General features: G+C 45.9%; 1 protein-coding gene across 1 annotated transcript in view; it reads right to left on the bottom strand.

Moving 5' to 3' along the window:
* Positions 1 to 27,416, bottom strand: part of LOC306738055 (voltage-dependent T-type calcium channel subunit alpha-1I-like) — a gene marked incomplete at its 3' end in the record, with an annotated part of 128,990 nt that overhangs the window by 23,386 nt on the left and 78,188 nt on the right. The window contains exons 16-29 of the mRNA XM_079219884.1: positions 24,434 to 24,504; positions 23,151 to 23,625; positions 22,772 to 22,872; positions 20,945 to 21,068; positions 19,876 to 19,944; positions 13,956 to 14,134; positions 13,243 to 13,369; positions 11,287 to 11,412; positions 10,603 to 10,692; positions 8,181 to 8,373; positions 7,154 to 7,305; positions 5,693 to 5,802; positions 2,818 to 2,951; positions 2,396 to 2,466 (exon numbers count right to left, since the gene is read on the bottom strand). Of these exons, the coding sequence (XP_079076010.1) occupies positions 2,396 to 2,466; positions 2,818 to 2,951; positions 5,693 to 5,802; positions 7,154 to 7,305; positions 8,181 to 8,373; positions 10,603 to 10,692; positions 11,287 to 11,412; positions 13,243 to 13,369; positions 13,956 to 14,134; positions 19,876 to 19,944; positions 20,945 to 21,068; positions 22,772 to 22,872; positions 23,151 to 23,625; positions 24,434 to 24,504 (2,022 nt within the window). The remainder of the gene's footprint in view (positions 1 to 2,395; positions 2,467 to 2,817; positions 2,952 to 5,692; positions 5,803 to 7,153; positions 7,306 to 8,180; positions 8,374 to 10,602; positions 10,693 to 11,286; positions 11,413 to 13,242; positions 13,370 to 13,955; positions 14,135 to 19,875; positions 19,945 to 20,944; positions 21,069 to 22,771; positions 22,873 to 23,150; positions 23,626 to 24,433; positions 24,505 to 27,416) is intronic.

The raw sequence follows: 27,416 nt of genomic DNA, 5'->3' as shown, positions 1-27,416 counted from the left end.
CGAAGCGACGCCTGGAGGAAAGAAAAGCTTTCTTTCTTCTTTCTCCCCCCAGTTGTGCGCGCTGAGGTTTTCTGGCGGATATTTAAAAGCAGCGGCTCGGCCCGAGGCGGCTGGTGGTTTGTAACGTGAGCCCGTCTGACGGCTGCACATCCCTCCGGCAGAGAGCTCAGGATGCTGCGGCGCGAGGAACAGATTGCAGGATGCTGCGGGAGCTTTAAGAGCTGGCAACCAGGCAACAAGCGTGTGAAGTACAACACAAAAAACACAGTTAGAGCGGACTTGTATTCATACCTTCTGGTTTCCATAGCGAGGAAAAAACAACACTGCACTGACCCTCAAACTTTTTCAGACTGTTTTGTGAATGAGTTCTTTTCTGTGTTGAGGCTTAATGAAGCCGTCAGCTTATCTGCGTCACGGTGCGGCGTATTTTCTTGTTTGGTTTTCACGCCGACACACGGAGGGTCATCACGCCCACAAACTCCAGAGAGAGAACAACATCCAACATCTGTGGTGGAAGAGCATCCTCACGCTGTATTATTACACAGACAACCAATTTAACCTTTGTTTTAAATATTCATTCATAATAAATATGAGTGCAAAGCAAAGCTATTCAGAGGCAGCTTCTCACTGGACACACTCACGGTCTACGTGGGCAATTATGAATAATTCATTGTGGAGCTCATTCTAAAAATGGGAAGCTCACAGTAGAGAAGTATATTTTCAACAGTAAAAAGGTAACAATCTCTCCGGTTCTGCCGAGTGAAAGCTGATGCGCAAATGTCTTGAAACTTGTGTTCTTTCTACTGACCACCAGGGGGTGACTCCTCTGGTTGTATAGAAGTATATGCTTCATGTGTTGAAGCTGCATTCTCTCTCCTGACCACCAGGGGGTGACTCCTCTGGTTGTATAGAAGTATATGCTTCATGTGTTAAAGCTGCATTCTCTCTCCTGACCACCAGGGGGCGACTCCTCTGGTTGTATAGAAGTATATGCTTCATGTGTTGAAGCTGCATTCTCTCTCCTGACCACCAGGGGGTGACTCCTCTGGCTGTATAGAAGTCTATACTTCATGTTTTGCCAAAAGTTATTTTGAAGTTTTTAACGCGCGTTTAAGTTACTAAAGTGTGGAGGAAAAGTCAGCATTGACTTCTAACTAAGACGACCCGACTGCGGTGGCAGTTTCAGAGCCGTGGTTTACGGGACATGAGCAGCTGTCTCCTGGGTGAAAGTCCTGTGTTTGTTTGGACGGGTTCACAGAACCCAGCGTTACATTACTGAGACTTTAGAAAGCAGTGGAGCTCAGAGCAACAGCACCATGGCAACAGAAACCGTAGAGTAAGACTACAGTACATTTCTGTAGAGCGGCTGAACTCTGAATCCAGTATGGTCCTGGACTGGTCCTGGACTGGTCCTGGACTGGTCCTGTACTGGTCCTGGACTGGTCCTGGACCGGTCCTGGACTGGTCCTGGACTGGTCATTCAGAGCTTCTTTACTCTCATGGTTAGAGCTGATGGAGGAAACGACGCCTCCAGCTGAGCGACTGTAAAGCAAAAGGAGCTCAAACGGATGGAAAAGTGTCCGTTATTTGATTTAAAGGCACAACTGAAGCCGGGGAGACACTTTAGCTCTGCGTCTGGAGCTTATTTGTATTAGAGTTTATATCTGTGGACATAAATCCTCCCAGAGGGCTCCAGGCAGCAGAAATGAGTAAGAAAAACGAAAAACATAAAGTCAACCTCTGTTATATAAATGCCTTTAATAAAGAGCTGCTTTAAAGAGAGTCCAGTAACAGCTGGCAGTATTTCCATGGGTTCTTACTGAGGAACCACTTCACTTACTTCTGTTAGTAGTATATGCTGAAACAAGATAAGAAAAATAAGTTTTGTTTTTTTCATAGTTTCAAAGTTCCATGATTCCTCCATGATCTCCAACAAACCAGGAGACATTTCCCCAATAAGAGCCTTGTTTGACATATTATTTCTGGGCTGAAAGTCCACAAAAATTTCAGTAAAATTCCAGGACAAGCGAAAAACTTTGATATACGGTGAGCCGAGAAAAAGTCCTTCTGTGGACCAGCGGAGCGGAACCTCACAGCTGCTCTTGTCTCATTAGCAGTGGGAATAAAGCACCTTAAACGAAGGCCACAGAGGTCTTCTTCATATCTCCTGCATTGATGAGAGGAACCCGCTGGACGCTAACAAGGTGCCGGAATATTTGAGGGGCAATAACTTCCTGAAAGTCCAAATTCTCAAGGAGCGTTTTACTCGAAGAAGAAGAAGACGGCCATTCATCATTCCACACCTGTTAATGAACTCCTCTGTGTGTGTGTGTGTGTGTGTGTGTGTGTGTGTGTGTGTGTGTGTGTGTGTGTGTGTGTGTGTGTGTGGACATACCTGAGGCAGAGCCTGGACCACGGTGTCGAGCAGAGCTCTCATCCCGGTGGCCATCTTCAACAGCTTCAACACTGGAGAGAGATCGCAACAGCAGAGAGTGAGGAGTGAGAGGAAGTGACAGGAACACAAAAGACCCCAGAGACCCCCAAGACCATCGACAGATGCCATAGGTTCACGACCCTCTATTAGGGAGCCCACGCGATTCCCGGCGGTCCAATTTCTGGAGGAACGTGTCCGAGGACGTGAACGGCAGGAGAAAGGAAAAAGACCACGTCTGCATCGGGAAGAGGATCCACAAAGGTCACCCGGACAATAAAGTCTCCTGGGAGATGGACCTGTGTCAAGATGGCTGGTGGTGGTTATAGATATAGTGTGTGTGTGTGTGTGTGTGTGTGTGTGTGTGTGTGTGTGTGTGTGTGTACCTCGTGCTATCCGCAGCACCCTCATGATCCTGATGATGGTGGGGTTGATGGGGAGGGAGGCGTTGATCTCTATCTCCTCCAGCGTGATGCCCATCACCGACAGCAGCACAATGGCCAGGTCCAACTGGTTCCACCTGCACACACACACACACACACACACACACACACACACACACACACACACACACACACACACACACACACAATGATCTTTCCATCGACCGTAACCTATAGAATTGGTCCAAAGTGAAGGGAGGCCGTGAGCAGGAGAAGAGGGACTGATGGGTTCTGGTTTTCACGGCTGCACACATCACTTCTGTGTTATGTTAATTTTTCCAATGAATATTAACGCTCATAATCGACGTTATGCAGCGTTTGCCCGATCCTCCCACGACCGACTTGGCAGAAGAACAGCCCGGCGCTGACGGCACCCGAGACCGGCTCCATGTCATGAATACATTCACTCTAGCGCCAGAAGAAGCGCCGCACCCCTTCATCACTTCCTGTGTTTGCTTGTGGGCTCTGATCCCGTGACGCGCCGTGGGAAAGCCCTGCCGGGAGCCGGCTTTCAAAGTTCAGTTCATTTTAGTTAAGAGTTTGGACGTCTTCGGTGCAGCCCTTCAGAAAACACACTCTGATTCCGTCTGTCCGACACTTAAAGGGCCAGTACGTAGGATTTAGGGAGATCTATTGGTCGGTAGCTCTCCCACAAAAATCTATTCCGATGTAACTCACGTGATCACGGAACCAGGAAGTATGAAGACTGGAATAAAAAACCTCACGTTCCCAACGTGAAACAAGAAGTCCACATTCATTTATTTCTCATGGAATTTCCGTACTTAAATAACGTTATATTTAAACAAAATAAGAAGCGTTGCTTTTCCATTAGCTTCCCGTTAGCTTCCCGTTAGCTTCCCGTTAGCTTCCCGACCTCTTAAATCTTCCCGCACTCCTTCTTGTTGCGTCGCCGTGTTCCTACAGGAGCCCAGAGCGGTCAAACCCAACCCTGGCTCCAGAAGAGGCAGCTGAAGGCCACCGGAGTGTATTCAGTTAACTGCAATCTGCAGACGCACCACTAGATGTCGCTAAATTCAACACACGTCTAAACCAGCGCTTCATGAGCTAATAATGTTTTCCCATCAGAAATTAATTATTCATGACGTATCGAAGAATGTGATAAAATGTGAAGGAATGTTGAGAAGAGCTCGTGCAATGACGGACATTTTTATTTCATATTTTTCACACTTAACATCAGTTTTCTAGTTTCTTAGTTTTTTATTATGGTTCTTCCGTCTGTTAACTGGTCTCGTCTTCATCACAGCTCAGCAGGGAATGATATTTAGTTATAGGACAATCTGTCACTAAAAACACAATTTTAAAGAACAAAAACTCTGATTGCACGGGGCCATGAGTAGCATAATGCTATGCTACGAGAGTCAGAGCTCCCCATCTCTTAGTCACTTGAAGCGTAACCTCTTGGCTCGCCGTGAAATGAACAGTAGCTCTTATTAAATCCAGATGTAGGGAAGCTTCCTTGGTTCTTTTATCTGATTTGACTCCAACGCTGCTGCCTGCAGGTTTTGTTCCTCGCCGATGAAGCGTCTCGTTTCAGTTGCAGAGCAGCAGAACCGGCGAGAGACTGAAACCTTCAACATGAAGTGCAGACGGAATAACAGCAGCAACAGTGAGTCTGTTTACTCCAAGAGGAAGAGGCAGAAACCAGCAGCATTAAAATAGCTCCGCAAAAAAGAACAAAAGAAAATTCCCAGCAGCGCACACAGTTCTAAAAATGGACGGCGCGATGATAACATCTTTTATAGTAGTTATCTTAAATATTATTCCCCGGCACCGTCGCAGCTGCTCCAGCAGCCTGGACCCCCGTCGCTTCTTAAGTTATGGAAATCTATTCATGTTCAAAGGAGATTCTGCACCTGCACGGCCTCCACGGGATCATTATTTAGTCTGGAGTAAAACTAACTGTGTTTAGAGAAGTTATTCTTAAACGAATAGTCCAACGTGATAATCGTCAAAATGTTTGGCGTCAGAATCATCTCCCATCTGAGGAGCCGATCCGGCCTCGTAATAGTTATGCTCATATGGGAATAACGTGTTTTGCATTAAAAACCTATAATGCCCTGGTTTTGGAGAGCAGAAGCTTTGAAGCACGAAGCCCTTTTCCCCCATGTTCAAGTAGTCTTATGAACCCCAAATGAGTTATAATACTTGTGCTATTTTATATGATTTCCTTCAGAATTGTTTTGCGATTTATTAAAAATATTTTCAAAAAACTTTTATACCATATTTTGATCATAACTATGAACACCCAGCATGATTTGAGCCAGATTCCCCAAAAATGCCTCCTTGAGCGGCGGCCCCCGAGTTTTTCAAACTGTTTGGTTCAGCGCCTTAACAACGGCCCACATACTCATAAGATATAACCTTTTTGGAAAGATTAGGACCCAGAGAATCACAATCAACAAAGCATTGGCATGTTAGGAAGTAGTTTCAGTCAAAAAACTGTGTTGTTCGGTAAAGAAATTGAAGAATTACTTATTTTATGGCGAACCATTGTCCGATTCAGGCATGATGGGTATTGATATGTTACATTATTGTAGCAATTTAAATAAAGTTAATCAACCACGTGGTTGAGGAGATGATAAAGGGAACAATTTTAAAAAACTGTTTTAAAAACTATTTTCTCCGAGAATAGGTTTGGTTTCCAAAGGACCCTAACATTAAAACAAGAGGAAGTGAAAGCTCTTTCACTCTGCAAAACAAATCAACTGTTCCCCTTTTCTCTGGGGGAGACGGTAAAACACGACCATCGACCGGCGTGGACGCAGACAGGCTCACATAGGCTCCGCCCCCTTCGTACCTGTCCTTGAAGAAGCGCCTGAACCCAAAGGCCACCAGCTTCAGAGTGGTCTCGATCACGAACGTGGAGGTGAAGAAGTAGTTACAGTACTTCAGCGTCGTCTCCAGAGACTGAGGGAGGGAGGGAGAGAGAGAGAGAGAGAGAGAGAGAGAGAGAGAGAGACAGAGAGAGAGAGAGAGACAGGGTGAGAAGGAAAAAATAAGATTTGTTTTTCTGTCTCCATCTCTGGAGGATGAACAATCCTTTATTCATAAGCATGATGTCGTCTTTGTCGACATGAAGAAACTGAACGCTGTTTAACTTAAAGAGAGAAAATAACATTACAAGAGAGGACAATAAATATACCTTAAAAGACTGATTTATTCTATACTGGTTTACTGAGGGAATAAATCAGTGGTTGTATAGAAGTATATGCTTCATGTGTCAAAGCTGCATTCTCTCTCCTGACCACCAGGGGTGACTCCTCTGGTTGTATAGAAGTCTATGCTTCATGTGTTGAAGCTGCATTCTCTCTCCTGACCACCAGGGGGCGACTCCTCTGGTTGTATAGAAGTATATGCTTCATGTGTTAAAGCTGCATTCTCTCTCCTGACCACCAGGGGTGACTCCTCTGGTTGTATAGAAGTATATGCTTCATGTGTCAAAGCTGCATTCTCTCTCCTGACCACCAGGGGTGACTCCTCTGGTTGTATAGAAGTATATGCTTCATGTGTTAAAGCTGCATTCTCTCTCCTGACCACCAGGGGGTGACTCCTCTGGTTGTATAGAAGTCTATGCTTCATGTGTTGAAGCTGCATTCTCTCTCCTGACCACCAGGGGGCGACTCCTCTGGTTGTATAGAAGTCTATATAAATGACTCTACTTGTCTTGATGTATTCCCTCAGTAAACATTGTAAACATGAGTTTATGTCTCAATCTCTAGTTTCAAGTCTTCTTCTATACAGCATGATGTTCATTTAGTAAATTATGGTCATTTAGAGTCAAACAGACCATAAAGCAGGGGATGATTTAGGGGCGGGGCTACAAGCTGATTGACAGGTCTCTACCGAAAACTCAAAACTTCCGACAGCAGCACCTTCTCCTGCCATCTTATGCAGAATCTGTTTCGTGGGATCGAACTCAGACTGAATTCGTGCTCCAAAGCGTCTCTGCCTCTCAGAAACATTTTATGTAACTAATAAAATCTGCCAGAATGTTTGTTTTCCAGATGAATGTTTTGGTTGCTGGCAGATGATGCTGCTGACTCAGAGCAGCCGGCTGGCAGCCGGCCTCTGGGAGCAGCCAGCTGGTGCCCGGGTTTCTCCATGCTGGTACTCTTATCTATACTATATCGGTTCTTTTGGGCTATATTGTGAGAAACTCATATTTCTTCATTATTCTTGTATGTAAACAAATAGTTTTACTTGAGCGGCAACACAAGAAGTTGGAAAACCTCTTTCACCTGCAGGACGGCGTGCTCACCTGTGGCTGGCTGTAGTGCTCCAGCGACATGGTGATGACGTTGATGCAGATGATGAAGGTGATGGCCAGGTCCAGGTAGTGGCTGGTGCACAGGGTGTGGATGGCGAGCCGGGTTCTGCCGTACGACGCGTAGTACGGCAGCTTCTGGGCCTCTGGAGAGAGGAAGGGTGGAGAAGGACCAGAGGAAGAAGGGAACATGGAAGAAACAAAGAAAGGCAAGGAGGGGTTTCAGAAATATCGACGACAAGGGACGGTGATGGAGACGTGGAGCAAGAGGAGGAGAACCAGGAGGAGAAGGAATCAGGAACGAGGAAACGAACGAGCAAATTGAAATGAGCGATGGAAAAGAAAGAGAAGCAGTTGGTTGAGAGAGAGGAAGCTGTGATTGATCTAATGAGGAGAGAGGAGACAGGAGAGAGGAGAGAGGAGATGAAGCTGTGAGCTGATATGAAGAGGAGGAAAAAAGAAGTTTGATGAATGTGAGGAGTTTGAAATGAGATGAAATAATGTTCAAAGTCATCAGACGAGGTCTCTTGGACTCATTCCATTTAGAGTCTTTCAAGTTTCACTTATTATGATCTCACGTGAACTCATTCATTATGTTTCACTCTGAGGGAAACAAGCACATTACCAGAGGAAATGTACATTTTTAATCATGTTCTTTAAATAATCTACAGGAATAGATTATTTAAAAAGTATGATTAAACATGTCTATTTCCTCGTAATTTGTTTGTCTTTGACGTATTTATTGATTCCCTCTTTTCCTTTATTCCAATCCTGTCCTCCATCCTTGTATCTGTCCTCCCTCCCATCTATCCTCATTCCCTTTCCATCCTTCCTTCCTTTCCTTCCTTCCTGCTCTCCCAACATTTCACCCCATTTCTTCCATCCCCCTCCTCCTCCTCCTCCTCCTCTTCATGTATTTTTCATCTCTCCCTCCTGTACTTCAAAGCCTCTACTCCTCCCTGCACCTCATTTTCTCCAAAAACATCATCCCCCTCTCTTTCTCTCCCTCCCTTCTTCTTACTTCTCCTCTTCTTCTCCATGCGGCGCTGGCGTTTCTCCTCCCGCCGCTTGGCCTCCTCCACCTCCTGGTGCTGCCGACACTTGTGGAAGTTCTCCACCACGACGCCGACGAACATGTTGAGGACGAAGAAGCTGACGATGAGGAGGAAGGAGATGAAGTAGAGCAGCATCCACGGGCTGTTGTTGGTCGAGGGCTGGAGGAGAGGACGAGAGAGGAAGAACATGGTGAGGCGAGGAGCTGCTGGGAAGAAATGAAGGGAAGTGATGAAGAGGGGAGGAAGAGGAGGAAAATATCTCCAGGAAAAGAGAAATACCGTAAAAGTCGGGTTACGAGCCGCTACTACCTTCGGTCAGAGTCCCCGTTAGCTCCCCGCTGTAGCCAGCTGGGGATCCTGCTAGCGCTCCGTTACTTCCCCGCTAACTTCCGCTAGCTCTCCGAAAACCGCCGAAGGTAGTGGGACCAGGCTCGACACCCGACTTGGGCAGAGGGGACGCGGGCAGTAGCAGCAGCAGCAGCGCTAGCTAGCAGCTAGCTTTCTACAGCGGGGACACTGACCGGAGGTAGGAGCAGCTTGTAACCCGACTTTTACGGCAATAGACGATAGAGAAGAGGAAAGGAACAAAATAAATGGAGAGAAAAAGCTGACGTCATGTGAGAATAAAGCAAAGCAAAGGGAGACTGGAGGAGATGAAGGTAACACCGCTGGAACCCTCCAAGCCCAAACCAGCATGCCCAAACCAGCATGCCCAAACCAGCATGCCCGCCTTCCTAAAGGGCGCTCAGTGGAGGGCGGACATCGTCGCTGTCGGACAGAAACCTTGTAAGTCCAAAACCGGTACTTTCCAGGAAAGTGAAAGCAGACTATTTATTTCGGCGCCGGTCCAGGGACGCTTGCTGTTCGCCAGGGAGGAGAAGTCCCACACGGGGATCCTCCCACGCCAATCTGCGTTCCTGAGCTGATCATTTAAAGTCTTAGAGATTGACGGCAGTGAAAAGACAGCAGGAACTGACAGAGAAGTTAGGAGCTAACGGTATTTTAAAGCTGCTACGAGGAACGTTCAGGTAGTGGTGGGTCTGGCGCCCCCTGTGGACTAAAATGGTGTCTCTACGCACCAGAGTCCCTTTAGAAAAGGTGAGGTCAGATCTGAATCTGTTCACGGTGGACTGGTCTCTGCTGGAGTCTGAGCTGAAGGAGGTTCTGGTGAACCTGCGTGATGTCATCTGGTTTCACCAGAATCTGACTCGGTGGCTCCGATGAAGATCTTTAAGAAGAACTCTATAGAACCAGACCATTTTCTCTCTGGTGGTCTGGTTACTGATAGAGGTCTATAGAGGACCAGGACTACACTGAGGTCTATAGAGGACCAGGACTAGACTGAGGTCTATAGAGGACCAGGACTAGACTGAGGTCTATAGAGGACCAGGACTAGACTGAGGTCTATAGAGGACCAGGACTAGACTGAGGTCTATAGAGGACCAGGACTACACTGAGGTCTATAGAGGACCAGGACTAGACTGAGGTCTATAGAGGACCAGGACTAGACTGAGGTCTATAGAGGACCAGGACTAGACTGAGGTCTATAGAGGACCAGGACTAGACTGAGACTGGTTCAGGACCAGGACTAGACTGAGGTCTATAGAGGACCAGGACTAGACTGAGACTGGTTCAGGACCAGGACTAGACTGAGGTCTATAGAGGACCAGGACTAGACTGAGGTCTATAGAGGACCATAACTATACTGAGACTGGTTCAGGACCAGGACTAGACTGAGGTCTATAGAGGACCAGGACTAGACTGAGGACTATAGAGGACCAGGACTAGACTGAGGTCTATAGAGGACCATAACTATACTGAGACTGGTTCAGGACCAGGACTACACTGATGTGTATAGAAGACCAGGACTACACTGAGGTCTAAAGAGGACCCGGACCCGGACTAGACTGGTTCAGGACCAGTTAACGTTCCTCGCAGTCCCTTTACAGATCCTGGTTCCTCATGAAAGACGCAGTGATTGAGGGGAACTCTTCTCATTTGTCCAGTTTTGAGGAACGCATGGAGTTCTGCCAAAAGCCGTCTTTGCAGGAAGTCATTACAAACCAAATCAAGTTCAGGTGCAATAAAGCCGGAGGTGAGAGTCCGACTTTCCATTTGGAGGAGCGCCGAGTGTTGAGAGTGCAAATGAGATCAGTCACTCAGAGCCGTGTCAGCAGGAACGGAATCATCCAGAATAATAAAGGCCGTCTTTAATACATCTCCCTGATAGATGTTCATTATCGTCAGATGACCATCTTTCTGATGGTCATGGGTATCCAACATGTGTCAGGAAAAGTGTTAAAACATGTTGCATTCTACATGTGTTGTTTACCAAATAAACTGTGTGTGTGTGTGTGTGTGTGTGTGTGTGTGTGTGTGTGTTCTCACCTGCTGGTCGATCCCCACCGCGTCCAGTCCGTGGTACATGATGTTGACCCAGCCGTCTTTTGAGGCCAGCACAAACAGGGACATCAGAGCCTGAAGGGGACACACACACACACACACACACACACACACACACACACACACACACACACACACACACACACACACACACACACAATATTGAGTTCTCTACTGCTTAATGTTATTAAAGTGCCGACAAATACAAATATGACAGAAATAACAAATATCCTCCAGATGCCCTGAAAGTTGTGCATCTCTCTCTCTCTCTCTCTCTCTCTCTCTCTCTCTCTCTCTCTCTCTGCTTGCTTGTTAATGTATGATATTAACAACAATGCATTGTTTATTTCCTCCAAACAAGCTGCTGGGGTTCACACTACCAGAAAACCTGTCTAATTGCTGTAATCATCAGTAATATATATATATATATATATATATATATATATATATATATATATATATATATAATATCAAAGGAGGTAATTCAGTCAGCCGTAGTAGGAAACTAACATTTTCTCAATATCTTTTTACGTTGAATTAACATCTTTTAAAAACGGTATTTTTGTAAATATTCTCTCTATATTCCATACAGCTGACACTCTCTCCTATAGAGCGCGGTAATTATGAATGAATGCATGCATTATTAATACGTCTCCGTCTCTCTCGCACCTGTCCGAGGTTGTCGAAGTTGTATTTGTGGTGAACCCATCGGTAGCTGGCAGCCTGGCAGTCGGACTTGTTTGTGATGTTCTTCACATCGAAGCCGGCGCAGTAGAAGAACTTCCCTTTGAAGAGCTGAAGACACACACACACACACACACACACACACACACACACACACGCACACACAGGAATGAGGATACATTCCTGATGAAGTCATGACAACGCTCCTCTCGTGTGGTCTTTTGAAGTCGTTTCATAATTAGCGTCTGTAAGTGGATGAAGAACCAGAAGCACTCCATATCTACGCTGCGGGTTTTTATTTTATTTCCGGTCCCGAGAGAAGAGGTTTTTTAATTCTCAATCATATTGAACGCATCAAAGAACGGGACTGAGTGCAAGGATGCATAACGGCGGATGCAGGTGGAATAATAATGTGAAGTTATGGGGGTCGAAGGAAACGCACTGATGGAATAAAACATATGAAAACCAAGTCAGCTGTCTGTCAAAGTCAACCTTTGCAGAGAGAATGTTCACATAGTGAGCTATGATTTGGGTTAGAGAATGTTCACATATTGTGTTATGATTTGGGTTAGAGAATGTTCACTTTTGAGCTATGATTTGGGTTAGAGAATGTTCACATATTGAGCTATGATTTGGGTTAGAGAATGTTCACATATTGAGCTATGATTTGGGTTAGAGAATGTTCACTTTTGAGCTATGATTTGGGTTAGAGAATGTTCACATATTGAGCTATGATTTGGGTTAGAGAATGTTCACATATTGAGCTATGATTTGGGTTAGAGAATGTTCACATATTGTGTTATGATTTGGGTTAGAGAATGTTCACATATTGAGCTATGATTTGGGTTAGAGAATGTTCACTTTTGAGCTATGATTTGGGTTAGAGAATGTTCACATATTGTGCTATGATTTGGGTTAGAGAATGTTCACATATTGAGCTATGATTTGGGTTAGAGAATGTTCACTTTTGAGCTATGATTTGGGTTAGAGAATGTTCACATATTGAGCTATGATTTGGGTTAGAGAATGTTCACATATTGAGCTATGATTTGGGTTAGAGAATGTTCACATATTGTGTTATGATTTGGGTTAGAGAATGTTCACATATTGTGTTATGATTTGGGTTAGAGAATGTTCACATATTGAGCTATGATTTGGGTTAGAGAATGTTCACATATTGAGCTATGATTTGGGTTAGAGAATGTTCACATATTGAGCTATGATTTGGGTTAGAGTTGGACCTTACAGCTGCATCACTTCAAATAAATAATCATCCTGAAAGTGATTTTTTTATAGGCGGACCTGAAACCTTTTCATTTGTTTCTGTGTCATCTTCATTTACTCTTAACCAGTAACATATAGACTGATATTTACACATCTGAACAATGTGTACCTTTTATCATAACACCAACATTACTCAAATAGCCCTAGTGGTTGCAGAAATGCACCCTTTTTAGTTTGTGGATGACATTTTCGAGGAAAGAGCCTAACAATAGGTTGGTGTCTTCTGCTGTTATGATGTGGGTTAGAGAATGTTCACATATTGAGCTATGATTTGGGTTAGAGTTGGACCTTACAGCTGCATCATTTCAAAGAAATAATCATCCTGAAAGTGATTGTTTTCATTACACATCTGAACAACATTTCACATGTGTACCTTTTATTATCACACCAACATTATTCAAACAGCCCTAGTGGTTGCAGAGATACACCCTTTTTAGTTTGGGGATGACGTAAAAATAGGTTGTTTTTGAAAGTTAAAGCCTTGAGTTTGACGATTTCGCCGTCGCCATCTTCTTGTTGTTTTTTGCAGTCGGGAGTGAGAGCGGAGTTGAAATGTGCAGTTCATTTTTTTTGTCCGCGAAGGATCGATAAAGTTGTGGAAGGTGAGAATCTTATGAATAAGGCTTGTGGGGCTCCTTTGAATAAAGACTAGTTTACCTGAACTCCCAGAATCCCAAAGATGATGAAGAAGGCGCAGCAGATGAGGACGATGTTGCCGATGGGCTTCAGGGACGTGATGAGGGTCTCGACCACCAGCTTCAGCCCTGGAGCTCTGCTGATCACCCTGGAGGACGAAGAGGGGGGCACAGAGACCCAGAGAGTGAGAGGACAGGAAGTGACCATATGTGGGCTGAGGAGGAGTGACGTAGAGACACCGTATACGTCTCTAGTAGAGACCTGTCAATCACCTTGTAGCCCCGCCCCTAAAGCGTCCCCTGCTTTATGGTCTGTTTGACTCTAAATGACCATAATAACATAACTAAATGAACATCATGCTGTATTGAAGAAGACTTGAAACTAGAGATTGAGACATGAACTCATGTTTACAATGTTTACTGAGGGAATACATCAAGAGAAGTAGAGTCATTTATATAGACTTCTATACAACCAGAGGAGTCGCCCCCTGGTGGTCAGTACAGAGAATGCAGCTTTAACACATGAAGCATATACTTCTATACAACCAGAGGAGTCGCCCCCTGGTGGTCAGGAGAGAGAATGCAGCTTTAACACATGAAGAATATACTTCTATACAACCAGAGGAGTCGCCCCCTGGTGGTCAGCCATGTTATTGACCTTCTTAACTACATCTAACGCAAAGAAGTGTATTATTTTTATACGAAACAGAAAACACGACAGGTAGTCCTCCTGACCTGAGGGGGCGTAGCGTCCTGAGCAGCCGGAGAACTCGGAGAACCCCGAGGATCTTCGCGCCGCCGGCCATCGACACCACGATGTCGGTGAGCGACACGAAGACCAGGAAGCCGTCCAGAATGTTCCAGCTGCTCCTCAGATAGGCCTTCTCTCCCAGGTACAGACCCATGGACACCACCTGAGGAGAGGGAGGGAGAGGGAGATGCAGAAATACCACACAAGTAGCAACAGTGGCCACACACATACGTATTTCCTTTCATGTGAGAGGAGAACTGAGGAGGGGATTTGGAAGCAAAAAGGAGTATGGGAGGGTGAGAGGTGTGTGGCTGAGGGAGCGAGGTTTTAAATCCGAAAAGATGAAAAGAGGGAAGAAAGACAAGCAACAGCTCTTAAACCGCAATATGAGAAGATTAATGTTAGAAGCAGGAGGGAAGGAAGAGGTGATTTCTGTGCAGAGGAACTCTGTCCGCTCACACACCTGCATGTAAATGAAGCTTCACAGTCGTCGGGATGTTGAATCCACATAACAATCTGTTTGTTTGTTGCGTTAACCGGCTTTTCTTCTGCTGACTGTGCAGCAACCGGGTGAAACGTCTCCGAGTAAAACTTCCAAAGAGCAAGAGCCAGCTTTACTTTTAGATTCCAGTGAAGCAGCATTGTGGACCGCTGACGTCGCACCATTCAGTATTCAGCAGTCTGCCCACGAGGCTAAATACTCAGAGGGTGTCGGGACTGCAGCCGCAGAAACACATCTCAGTTCGTTAGATTCACAGTCTGTCACCTTGGAGCTGCCGCCGGGTGGAGGCCTCGCTCACTGGGAGAGCGCCATTGGGGGTTGAAGCAGAAAGGAGCGAGGAGGATATTCCGGGGGAGGGAACAGAGAGACGGATCTCATTGAGGAAGGGAACGATGAGACTCACGGAGGAGGAAGGTGGGGAGGCTTCAGCAGAAGCTGCATGGCAGAGTTGTTTTGACATCATTTGACATCTTCCAGGCACTTTCATGGCATGTGTGTGTTTCATGTGTGTATCCTGTGTGTGTTTCCTTTGTGTTGCCGGTGTGTTTCATGTGTTTTTCCTGTTTGTTTCCTATGTTTTTTTTCCTGTGTTTGTTTCCTGTGTGTTTCCTGTTTGTGTTGCCGGTGCGTTTCCTGTGTATTTCATGTGTATTTCCTGTGTGCGTTTCCTGTCTGTTTCCTGTTTGTTTCCTGTGTGTTTCCTGTGTGTGTGTGTGTGTGTGTGTGTGTGTGTGTGTGTGTGTGTGTGTGTGTGTGTGTGTGTGTGTGTGTGTGTTTCATGTGTTGGTTTCAGGCAAAGAGGCAGAAAAATGCCACTGGAGGGATACATGTAACGATGGAAACGATTTCAGAAACATGGTGGAACAAAGTGCTGATGGTTTGTGCAGAAGCATGATGGCGGCCCACTGCTGCACTACAAGCCTCAGTAAGTAAACAACGGCCTGATCGCATCATTCACAAGAACCAAGTAGGAAGAAAAAGCATTCCCCTACTTGTAATTCCATCCATCCATAAACGTTCTCTCCTCATCCTTATCCTGCTTGGTTCGCGTGGGAGGAGGCTTAGCAGGGTCCTCCAGACATCCTCCTCCTGGGGGATCCCATGCAGGCCTTACGTGGCCAGCAGAGATGCATGATGCAGGGTCTCCTACCAGCCGGGAGCTCCTTTATCAAAAGGGAGGCGCCTAGAGGGCCGATGCCCTCAGCTGGCCCGGTTCAGCGCAGTGACCTCACCCTGTCGTATATCGATCGTACCCCAAAGACCGCAGGCGAGGGGTCAGATCGTGGATGGACTCGTAAAGCGAGAGCCAATGCCTTCCTTCCCGCCTTCAGCTCCCTCGAGCTAAAACTCCTGCAGCACCGAACGGCCTTTTCCATCTCACGCTCCGTTTTACCCTCACTGGGGAACGAGACCCGGAGAGGCTTGAAGCTGCCACTCCCAACCCGCCAGAGGACGAGATCCACCAGAAGCTGGGCCTCAGACTTCACACCCGGCTGCAAACCAACCATTGCATGCTCATGGAAACACACAGGAAACACACAGGAAACACACAGGAAACACACACAGGCCAACAGAACCACATCATCTGCAAAGACGTGACTACGAGGTCCAGGAACTGGACAGGTCTTGGTCTTCATGTTCTGCCGATGCTGAGCGAAGGCATTAATTCACAGTGGAGTGAACTCATGAGGAGACTTTACTTTCTCTTTGCTTTCATAGAAGCGCGGCCTGCTGTTGGCGTGCCGGCCGCCCCGAAGAGCTCATCCCGCCTTTGAAGAAGCAGCGTGGCCGTAACTCAAAGTGAGTGACGGTGACAGATGCTGCCATGCCAACTGCCTCTCGTCATCCTAACTCCAGTTAAATAATGTAGGAGCTGTGCAAAGACAGAACAAATAAGGAAAAAGTTGAAGAGAAACCAAGACAGCCAGAGAGAGAGAGAGATGAAGTAAGAATAAGAGACTAAAACACAGTTTGTAGGATTCCCGGCGGCTCTGTTGAGGAGGCGTCCGTCTCCCTCGTGTTGACAGCCAACGCGGTCCAACAACTCTTAACCAAGAGAGCAGATCTCACCGGTCGTCGCCGGTGAGATCTGCCGCTGTCACGTCCTGTACGACGGGCCTTTTGTCATGTTTTGACAGTCATAATACATCTGCTGTGTTATTAATAGCAGCAGCGCTGCACTGAAAGGCCCTTCAGGGACGCTGGAGGCTCCGGGACAGCGGATCAAACATGGCCGTGATAAGACGCCGGGCGCGGTAAACCCTGGCAGGTCGGTCGTTAGCAAAGCCAGCTGTGTGTCACTTTACATTCAAACTGAAATGACACCATTTGTAATATCACTTAGAAGAAAATATATGGCAATTATTGTACGTGTATCAGCGTTATTGTGTTTTTGGCCTCTGATGTTTAAGATGGACTTTTAGGAGCTCGCATTCCTGCAGATCGACTTGAAAATGACTCGACTGGATCTCTGACAGGTGTAATTTATACTCTTTACACCTTTTGTACCAATAGCTAAACACACACTGCAGCCAGACTGCTTGAATATATCATGGTTCCACAATTTGACTGAGTCTGATTATCTATTTTTGGGGAATCTGACAATGAATGTGAGACAAATGTATTATTTTTGGCCATTCAAATATGTCCTCACATGGTCACATTTGCAAAAAGAAGAAGAAGACAAAACGTTGGGTATCAAACTATGACGAACGACTACGATGGCTTGGAACACGAGGTTAACATCGTGAGTTCAAAGGAAACTACTCGCTTACGTGATTTGGGTTGAAGTAAGTTTGTGTTTGTTGTTGTTTGTTATCTGAGTTACGTAACCAATGGAATAAGTCAATGTCACGTAGGAAATGAACAGGATTAAGACATTTTCGTTATACAATCGGCTGAACTACACCTTCTAGTTCTAGCTGTGAAAAACATCATTAACTTCAGATTTCCATCTTTCAGAGGGTCCTTGAACACATCATATGCAGACGGAGGCAACCATTTTATTCTGCATGTCTTATTTTATAAATGTTGCTACGAATAAACCGTTTGCTTGATCGAGATTCTGTAAAAAACATTAAATTCTGAGCTCTTGAACGCAACTCTGAAGCCAAGTCTGAGTCATGTGACACCAAAGAGTCGTGTGACACCAAAGAGTCGTGTGACACCAAGAGTCAAGAGTCATGTGACACCAAGAGTCATGTGACACCAAGAGTCATGTGACACCAAGAGCCATGTGACACCAAGAGTCATGTGACACCAAGAGTCATGTGGCACCAAGAGTCATGTGACACCAAGAGTCATGTGACACCAAGAGCCATGTGACACCAAGAGTCATGTGACACCAAGAGTCATGTGGCACCAAGAGTCAAGAGTCATGTGGCACCAAGAGTCAAGAGTCATGTGGCACCAAGAGTCATGTGACACCAAGAGTCATGTGACACCAAGAGTCATGTGACACCAAGAGTCATGTGGCACCAAGAGTCAAGAGTCATGTGGCACCAAGAGTCATGTGACACCAAGAGTCATGTGACACCAAGAGTCATGTGACACCAAGAGTCATGTGGCACCAAGAGTCGTGTGAAACCAAGAGTCATGTGACACCAAGAGTCATGTGACACCAAGAGTCGTGTGACACCAAGAGTCATGTGACACCAAGAGTCATGTGAAACCAAGAGTCATGTGACACCAAGAGTCATGTGACACCAAGAGTCGTGTGACACCAAGAGTCATGTGACACCAAGAGTCATGTGACACCAAGAGTCATGTGACACCAAGAGTCGTGTGACACCAAGAGTCATGTGACACCAAGAGTCGTGTGAAACCAAGAGTCATGTGACACCAAGAGTCATGTGACACCAAGAGTCGTGTGACACCAAGAGTCATGTGACACCAAGAGTCGTGTGAAACCAAGAGTCATGTGACACCAAGAGTCATGTGACACCAAGAGTCGTGTGACACCAAGAGTCAAGAGTCGTGTGACACCAAGAGTCATGTGACACCAAGAGTCATGTGACACCAAGAGTCGTGTGACACCAAGAGTCATGTGACACCAATCCTGTGAACCTTTGACTGACCTGCAGGCCGCTGAACACAGAGGAGAGGCTGTATTCAATATATAAAACAATTAGAGCCTCAATTTATTTCCCCAACGTTGAAAACACTTGTGACAACTTGGATAACTGTTGGATTTATAGATTCCACTGTTTTCCAATTTTGTAAAAGAAATTATCAAAGAAATTCCACTTGCATTCCGTTATTCTTTTGTTATGACGCAACGGAGACATGTTGAGTTCTCTACTTCTGGTCATGATGGTTCTGTTTCCATAGAGATGCATGACTGTTATATCAAGACCAGAGATAACAAAACAAACTGTGCTAGTTTCTCTATATTATATTATATTTGTTTGGCTGTAATCTTTCCAGCATCATCTGCTGCTCCATCGTGGAAACTGAGTCTGTGTGAGTGTTATGGAGGAGCCCTGACCCGCCACCACAGGAAGGAGTCACACGATAATCATAATAATCATGAATCATCTTAACGTGTCTCTTGTCACTCAGCTCCTCCGTTGGCGTCATGAAGCTGTTTCATAGGAAGAGAAATAAAGCTCAACACTCGGAGGGAAGAGCCACTTTCCTGCTTCACACTTCTGGACGTCAGCGAGTCACAGCGAGCATCGAGCCGGTGGCTGTTTCACCACCGACTCGTGGATGATGACACACACATGATGACACACACAAGATGACACACACACATGAGGACACACACATGAGGACACACACATGATGACACACAAGATGACACACACATGAGGACACACACATGATGACACACACAAGATGACACACACAAGATGACACGTGCTAAGCACCGAAAAGCTGTCAGACCTTTTCACAGTCGCATGAGTCTGAGCAGGAGGAAAACACCATCTGACAAGCGCGCACTAATGTGTGTGTGTGTGTGTGTGTGTGTGTGTGTGTGTGTGTGTGTGTGTGTGTGGACAGGCCATGAGAGCAGTGGTGAAGTGTGTGTCTCAGAGTGGAAAATCTGTTTAATTATATTATTGCTCCTCAGAGAACGATCAGACTGACCGGCATGCGATAAGAGTACACCAACCAGCAGAGAGAGGGTGTGTGTGTGTGTGTGTGTGTGTGTGTGTGTGTGTGTGTGTGTGTGTGTGTGTGTGTGTGTGTTTATTGATGGAAGTCCAGCAGTAGCTTAAAGGCCGGCTGAGCACCGATAGCCTTCTCATTAAGTCACGCTAACGGCCGACGTGAGCAACTGATTGAACCGCGGAGATGTCGAGAGAAGAAGAGAGAAAAGATGGAGAGATAAAAGAAAAGAATAAACAGCAAAGGAAAAGAGGAGAGGACAGAAGTGGAGAGGAGAGAGGACGGTTTACCTTGACGGTCATCTCCGCGACAAAGATGGCCGTGAAGACGTAGTTGGAGACGGTGAGAAAAAGCCTTTCCTGCAACAGAAGGAGAGGAAGGGAAAGAGTTAAAGGATGGGGAAAAGAGGAGAAGAAGAGTTAAAGGATGGGGAAAAGAGGAGAAGAGTTAAAGGATGGAGAAGAGAGGAGAAGAAGAGTTAAAGGATGGGGAAAAGAGGAGAAGAAGAGTTAAAGGATGGGGAAAAGAGGAGAAGAAGAGTTAAAGGATGGGGAAAAGAGAAGAAGAGTTAAAGGATGGAGAAAAGAGAAGAAGAGTTAAAGGATGGGGAAAAGAGGAGAAGAAGAGTTAAAGGATGGAGAAAAGAGAAGAAGAGTTAAAGGATGGAGAAAAGAGGAGAAGAGTTAAAGGATGGGGAAAAGAGGAGAAGAAGAGTTAAAGGATGGAGAAAAGAGGAGAAGAAGAGTTAAAGGATGGAGAAAAGAGGAGAAGAAGAGTTAAAGGATGGAGAAAAGAGGAGAAGAAGAGTTAAAGGATGAGGAAAAGAGGAGAAGAAGAGTTAAAGGATGGAGAAAAGAGGAGAAGAAGAGTTAAAGGATGGAGAAAAGAGGAGAAGAGTTAAAGGAAGGGGAAAAGAGGAGAAGAAGAGTTAAAGGATGAGGAAAAGAGGAGAAGAGTTAAAGGATGGGGAAAAGAGGAGAAGAAGAGTTAAAGGATGGGGAAAAGAAGAGAAGAAGAGTTAAAGGATGGAGAAAAGAAGAGAAGAAGAGTTAAAGGATGGGGAAAAGAAGAAGAAGAGTAAAAGGATGGAGAAAAGAGGAGAAGAAGAGTTAAAGGATGGAGAAAAGAAGAGAAGAAGAGTTAAAGGATGGAGAAAAGAAGAGAAGAAGAGTTAAAGGATGGGGAAAAGAGGAGAAGAAGAGGTAAAGGACTTGTCTTTACTCAGAAGTATATGGGACCTGATGTGAGATCTCGGTGGCCATGATGATGATGATGATGATGATGATGATGATGATGATGACGATGATGATGATGATGATGATGATGATGATGATGGTGCAGAGACCTCGCAGCTCTTACCAGGCTGCCCTGCAGGATCTTGGGCCTCTCCAGAGCCACCGTGATGCAGTTGAGGAAGATGAAGCTCAGCACCACGTAGTCAAAGAGCTTGTGGGCGATGATGGACTGGCAGAGCAGCCTGAACCTGAGGGAGAGGAAGAGGAGGAGGAAGAGGAGGATACCACTGTTATTGTCTCTAAGATACCTGCAAATACATCCCGTCCAGATGGGACAGGAGTACTAAACCAGCAGTAGTCAAAAACAGCACAAGTTATACATTTAGCGTCACTTTTGGTTGCAAAAAAAAAAAAAGATGGCGACGACCCAAGAACCAAAATGGCGACTTCATATTTGATTTCGTGCTGAAAGTTATATGTTACACGTGGAGCTACAGCCAGCAGCCTAGCTTAGCTTAGCATAAAGACTGGCCACAGCTATAGCTCGGGTCCAAAAGAGAACAAACTCCCCCAACTTCTATCACCGTGAGTTCACTCTTTGAGAACAGGGGATTTTCATTTTGTTGTGTTTTTTTGCTGTAATACTCACTTCGGCCACATGAGGCTGAAGTGCATCGCTAACGCTATCGCTGAGTATTACAACAAAACCTTGATCCTGACAAAAATATGTTTCGTAGATTAAAAACAAAGACGATGCATGTTAGGAATACAACGTTAAACGTAGAGTTCGGACGATCTCCAGGGTTTCAGCCCAGGACGCTCACATCTAAAGAGACTCTGCAATCTTCCCGTCCTCAGACACCTGCAGTGTGCCAGTTTTAGTTAGCGAGCGCTCAGCCCTCATCTCGTCTGCCAGCTACATCAGCTGCTGCTCTCGTCCTCCAGATCTGGCAACCCCTGACACTTCATCCCCCCCAAGACACAACTCCTGCCATCGGCTTGTTTTCAATTCAACTTGGACGCACTCGTTGGAGCAAAAGCACACCGAGGCATAAGCGCGGCGCATATGCTCCCACGCTCCCACGTGCACATATGCAGAGTCACACACACACATACAGGCCGCCAACACACACACACACACACGCGAGGCCTTCGCTTGACAGATGGCACCTGCCAGGAAGCCAAACACGGCCCCGGGGCCCGGCTTCCCCGTAAGTGGCTATCAGCACGCTGGGAATCGTGGCGAGCGAGGGAGCGGATGATTGAGCGATCTTTTTTCCTTCATGTTGCTTTCGGGAGGGGTCAATAACGTTGTCTGGAGAGTAGAAGCAGAGGAGAAGAGGAAGAGGAAGAGACAAATGGTTTGGAGGAAACAAACAGCGACATCACTTTAACGAACCATTTGTGAAACGGGAAGACCAACGGGTTTTTTATTGGACAAATGGTTTCTGCTATGCAGCTCGCTGTTCGTCCACAGTATGAGGACGGAGCTGCTAGCGTTAGCTAACGTTAGCCTCGAGTTTGGCGGTTTTGACGTCCACATCTCAATTTATGGTTGTTGCCTTTTTTTGCAACCGATGAACGGAAGTTAACATGTTTGGAACGCGGAGCAGTGACCTAGAGTTGCTGGATGAGACCTGTCAATCACATTGTAGCCCCGCCCCTAAAGCATCCCCTGCATTATGGTCTACAACCAGAGGAGTCGCCCCTGGGGGTCAGGAGAGATAATGCAGGTTTAAGGCATGAAGCATATACTTCTATACAACCAGAGGAGTCACCCCCTGGTGGTCAGGAGAGAGAATGCAGCTTTAAGACACTTTCACATGGGCTTCTCTCCTCTCAGGAAGGTTGCCGGCTGTCAAAAACTCCATCAGGACTGTGTGGGTGTGGTTGGATCAGGTTTGATTGACAGTAGTCTAGCCCTGTTCCTGTTTGACAGGCGTCCACTCACTTGTTCTGAGGGGAGAACATGTAGACGGACCACTGCTCTCTGGATTCACACCAGTCCGGCTTGTACACCTCCATCATCTTCTGGACGCGGAAGCACAAACTCTGAAGGAGAGAGGATCAGAGACGAGAAGAAGATTTAAAAAGCTATTCAATTATTGAATTTGTTTCTGGCGAGCTCGGGAATCTCATGAAGTGGTGAGATAAACCAATACTGCCGCCTCATCTGTACCACAACTGCCTCAATGATTTGGATTTATGTTCCGTTTTATTTTTCAATATCATCTAGTCAATCTGGGAACCTATGAGAAGAACATATATGGCAATAACACAACCCAGTGGCACGGAATCATCTGAAGAGGGGACGGTTCTCCGTCACTCACATAATCCGTCTCCTCGTCGAGGTCGGCTCGGTCCTTGCGTGCGTTGACTTGAGGGAAAACCTGCGCCATCAGCTGAAGGTGCGGACCCGGCGTCTTGCCGTTACAATCCCGGTGGTCCGAGCCCCCCGTGATGGATCCACCGGCCCCGGACCCGCTCCTCCTCCCCGGGTCCGGCTGGACGGCGGGCGGGCCCTGGGGGAGCAGCTCCGGGTCCAGCTCCGGGTGCTCCAGGGAGAGGGCCCGCCGGTCCCTCCTCACGGCGAAGTGTCTGGAGAGGAGCGGCGGGGGCGGAGGCGGGTGATGAGGGGGCGGAGCGTGACGGGAGTGGGGCGGGTGGGAGAGGAGGGACTCCTGCTCGGCGGCGGCGTAGGCGTAGGCGTAAGGGGAGCGGGTGCCGTGCACGCGGAGGCTGCCCCCCACCAGAGGAGCGCCACCGAACCCGTAGCTCCTCCGGCCCAGACTGTTGGAGCTGGACCTAAACAACACGTTTAACCTTTTAGAATCCAATGTTCACATAGTGAGCTATGATTTGGGTTAGAGAATGTTCACATATTGAGCTATGATTTGGGTTAGAGAATGTTCCCATATTGAGCTATGATTTGGGTTAGAGAATGTTCACATATTGAGCTATGATTTGGGTTAGAGAATGTTCACATAGTGAGTTATGATTTGGGTTAGAGAATGTTCACATATTGAGTTATGATTTGGGTTAGAGAATGTTCACATATTGAGCTATGATTTGGGTTAGAGAATGTTCACATATTGAGCTAGGATTTGGGTTAGAGAATGTTCACATATTGAGTTATGATTTGGGTTAGAGTTGGACCTTGCAGCTGCATCATTTCATAGAAATAATTATCCTGAAAGTGATTTTTTTATAGGCGGACCTGAAACCTTTTCATTTTTTCTTTGCGTCATCTTCCTTTACTCTTAATCAGTAACATACAGACTGATATTTACACATCTGAACAAATTCTCACATGTGTACTTTTTATTATAACACCAACATTATTCAAATAGCCCTAGTGGTTGCAGAGATACACCCTTTTTAGTTTGCAAAAAGGTATGCAATTTTGGAGGAAAGGGCCTAAAAATAGGGTGGTTTCTTAAGAACCATGAAGCGTCTGTCAGGAGGCGATCAATAATCATAAAGCATCCGTCAGCAGGCGATCAATAGTCATGAAGCTCATACGAGCAGAACACAACAGGAAAGGTGTGATGTCTCCGTGTTAGCGCCGGGATTAGGAATCATTCATCGCTGAAAGTAAAACCTAATCTCCTACCTGCTGCTCCATGTGGACTGTGGGAGGAAAGGGCGCCCCCAGTTGTGGTAGTTGGGACTGCGGGCATGACGCTGGAATAGACACACGACAGTTCAGGGTTAGTTTGCGTCCGGCAAACCCAAAAAAATCTCTGCAAACACTGGACAGTGAAGTCGACGAGACTGCGTGAAAATGTCACAATAAGTCGGTCAAAGGCGGTGCAAACAGGAGATCGTCACTCTGAGGCACATTTGGAATTTGTGCATTTGGGCTGTACAAAATAGATTGAATGGAACTGACTTCAGTCTCACTATGTTGCACAGAAAACCCAACATGGTACTGCACATGTGGATATAAAGGTTTGTAAAAGGCTTCTAATTTACGTACATAACGAACGCCACGTAAGTAAGTTACGCAACAAATGTACTGAGTCAGCGTATCCTCATTACGGGAAGTTTATCCTCGTTTTTCTTGCAATTTGTTTTTTTTGTCAATGAAAATCTCACTGGAACATAATATTAGTAATCATTACATAATCTGACCGGTATTACAGTATGCCTGTTGTGCAGTGTCTACAGGCAGCTTGTGCACCCCTTTTACATTTGGTGAAGCTTTGGGGGTTTTCTGAAAAACCTGAAAAAAATGACTTTGGCCATTATTATTATTATTAGGAAGGTGACGATTTGATACCTAACATGTTTTTGGGGGGGAGGTGGATTTATACCATGTATTTTTCTTGATTTGTACCTTGTGACCTGAAATAAAAGGGCCCCCTATTTAGAGTACCCTTTTACCTTCAACAGGTTTGAACACGCAAACCCCTGAGTGCCGGTTCCCCTTCGAGGAACGTCACCGGTTCTGTTTGTTTCCGCGTGTCTGAACCCCTCCACATGATGGGCCTAATTATGGGTTTTACCCTCGGCAACGTGCAGCCAGTCAGAGCCCTGAGTCCCGATGCGTCTCTATAGGAGCTGTAGTGCTGCTGCACCTCGGCACCGTAGAGATAAACCACACACACGTCTTGATTCCATATCCTCGTTGACGTTCAGTTTATCCCCAGAGGAACACGCACACCTCCAACACCAACGTGTTGCTGAGCAAAGAGCCTTTTCCTTCCCAGTCAGTGAATCCTGCTTTGTCTGTGTGCGTTATGCATTCCATTGATTTCTGACACAAAACACATTCTAGAGGTCATTACTGATAAGTGGGACATTTTGCAATCTTTATCCAATTTCTCTATTTTCAAATGTTGTTGTTTGGATCGATGACTTCTGCGAACCTAAACCTTTAAAAGATGTCCGATCCACATTAGGTCTCAAAATAGTCTCTAAACAAATGCATATGCTTTAAGTGTAGCCCTTTAAGTCCTAACCCTAAACCTAACTCTATTTATTGTTTGATTAGATTGTGTTTAGAGGTTGTACATGGGGATTATATAGTATTGTAACCCTGATTTCTATGTTTCATTTGATACATAACATGTTTGTTCTTTGTTGATATAAAAGGGTCCCCTAATCTTGGGACCCTAGGGCTCAAATTAAAGTCTTGCTTCGACTTTCCGATTCTTTACGCATCGTTATCTACGTCTCCCGGGACACGAGGACCGGTAGCCCCGCCCCCATCACGCCGATGGTGCCGCCGCACGACGGAGCAACGCTTGGACTCGTTCCAGCCGAGTCCAATCAGCGACAAACAAACAAACGGATTCACTCGTTCCATCAAAGACGGAGCGAGACGCTTATCGGCGCTTCAGATAAAAAAACGAAGCAAAACTTCACCAAACGACAAACTTTCTTTCTCCACTCGTTTATTATGTCTCTACTTTTCGCTGCGAGTGATGTAACCGGTAAATGAAACGGGACGAGGGAGGAGGAGGAGGAGACTTCAGAGCCGAGTGGATCCTCCACACCCACAGAGTTTAACACCGTGACCTCTGCAGGTGAGACGGCTCTCATCACCACATCCTCTCTTGCTCTGCCGTTGAGCAGAAGAGGGGGCGGGGCAGTCAATTAATACCAGTTGCCATGGATTCTGTGTGCGCGTGCAGGCTGCCGAGTATGAAGACACGGACATGATGCACTCATGAACTTCCTCAAAAGTAGTTGACCTTCGCAGAGAGAATGTTCTCACATGGTGTATATCATCATATGGTGTATATCATCACATGGTGTATATCATCACATGGTGTATATCATCACATATTGTGTATCATCACATGGTGTATATCATCATATGGTGTATATCATCACATGGTGTATATCATCACATATTGTATATCATCACATGGTGTATATCATCATATGGTGTATATCATCACATATTGTGCATCATTACATGGTGTATATCATCACATATTGTGTATCATTACATGGTGTATATCATCACATGGTGTATATCAGTACATGGTGCTGTGGTTTAGAAGAGAGATTTAAAGCTGCAGCTGCATCCTTCAGAAGAGATAATCATCCTGAAGGTGCTTCTTTTCTCTTTTTGACGAACCTGAAACTTTTTCATTTGTGCTGTGTGTCATCTTCATTTATTCGTAACCAGTTACATATCAACTGATATGTACACATCTGGCCACATCTCACAGGTGTTCTCTTTATTATGACACCAACATTATTCAAATAGCCCTAGTGGTAACAGAGATACACCCTTTTTAGTTTGGGGATGACATTTTCAAGGAAAGGGCCTAAAAATAGGTTGGCTTCTTAACAACCATGCAGCGTCCGTCAGGAGGCGATCAATAATCATAAAGCCTCCGTCAGCAGGCGATCACTAATACACTATTTTTAGTTTGGGTATGACATTTTTGAGCGGATGCCTAAAAAGGTGTTTTTCAAAGGTTAACCTGAGCTGGTTTCACGTGTTTTTTTGGAGCGATCAATGAATATTTTGTTCCCACCAGAAGAGACAGCAGATGCTAAACATGACCAGCAGAAAGTTAGGTAATCAATGACAGTCATCCTTTTGGTTATTATTGGTTTGTAGAACGCATTGCTAC

Source organism: Taurulus bubalis, assembly GCF_910589615.1.
Source record: "Taurulus bubalis genome assembly, chromosome: 6".
NCBI lineage: Eukaryota > Metazoa > Chordata > Actinopteri > Perciformes > Cottidae > Taurulus > Taurulus bubalis.
The sequence above is the reverse complement of the archived record's forward strand: the minus strand, read 5'-3'. Positions and strand labels throughout refer to the sequence as shown.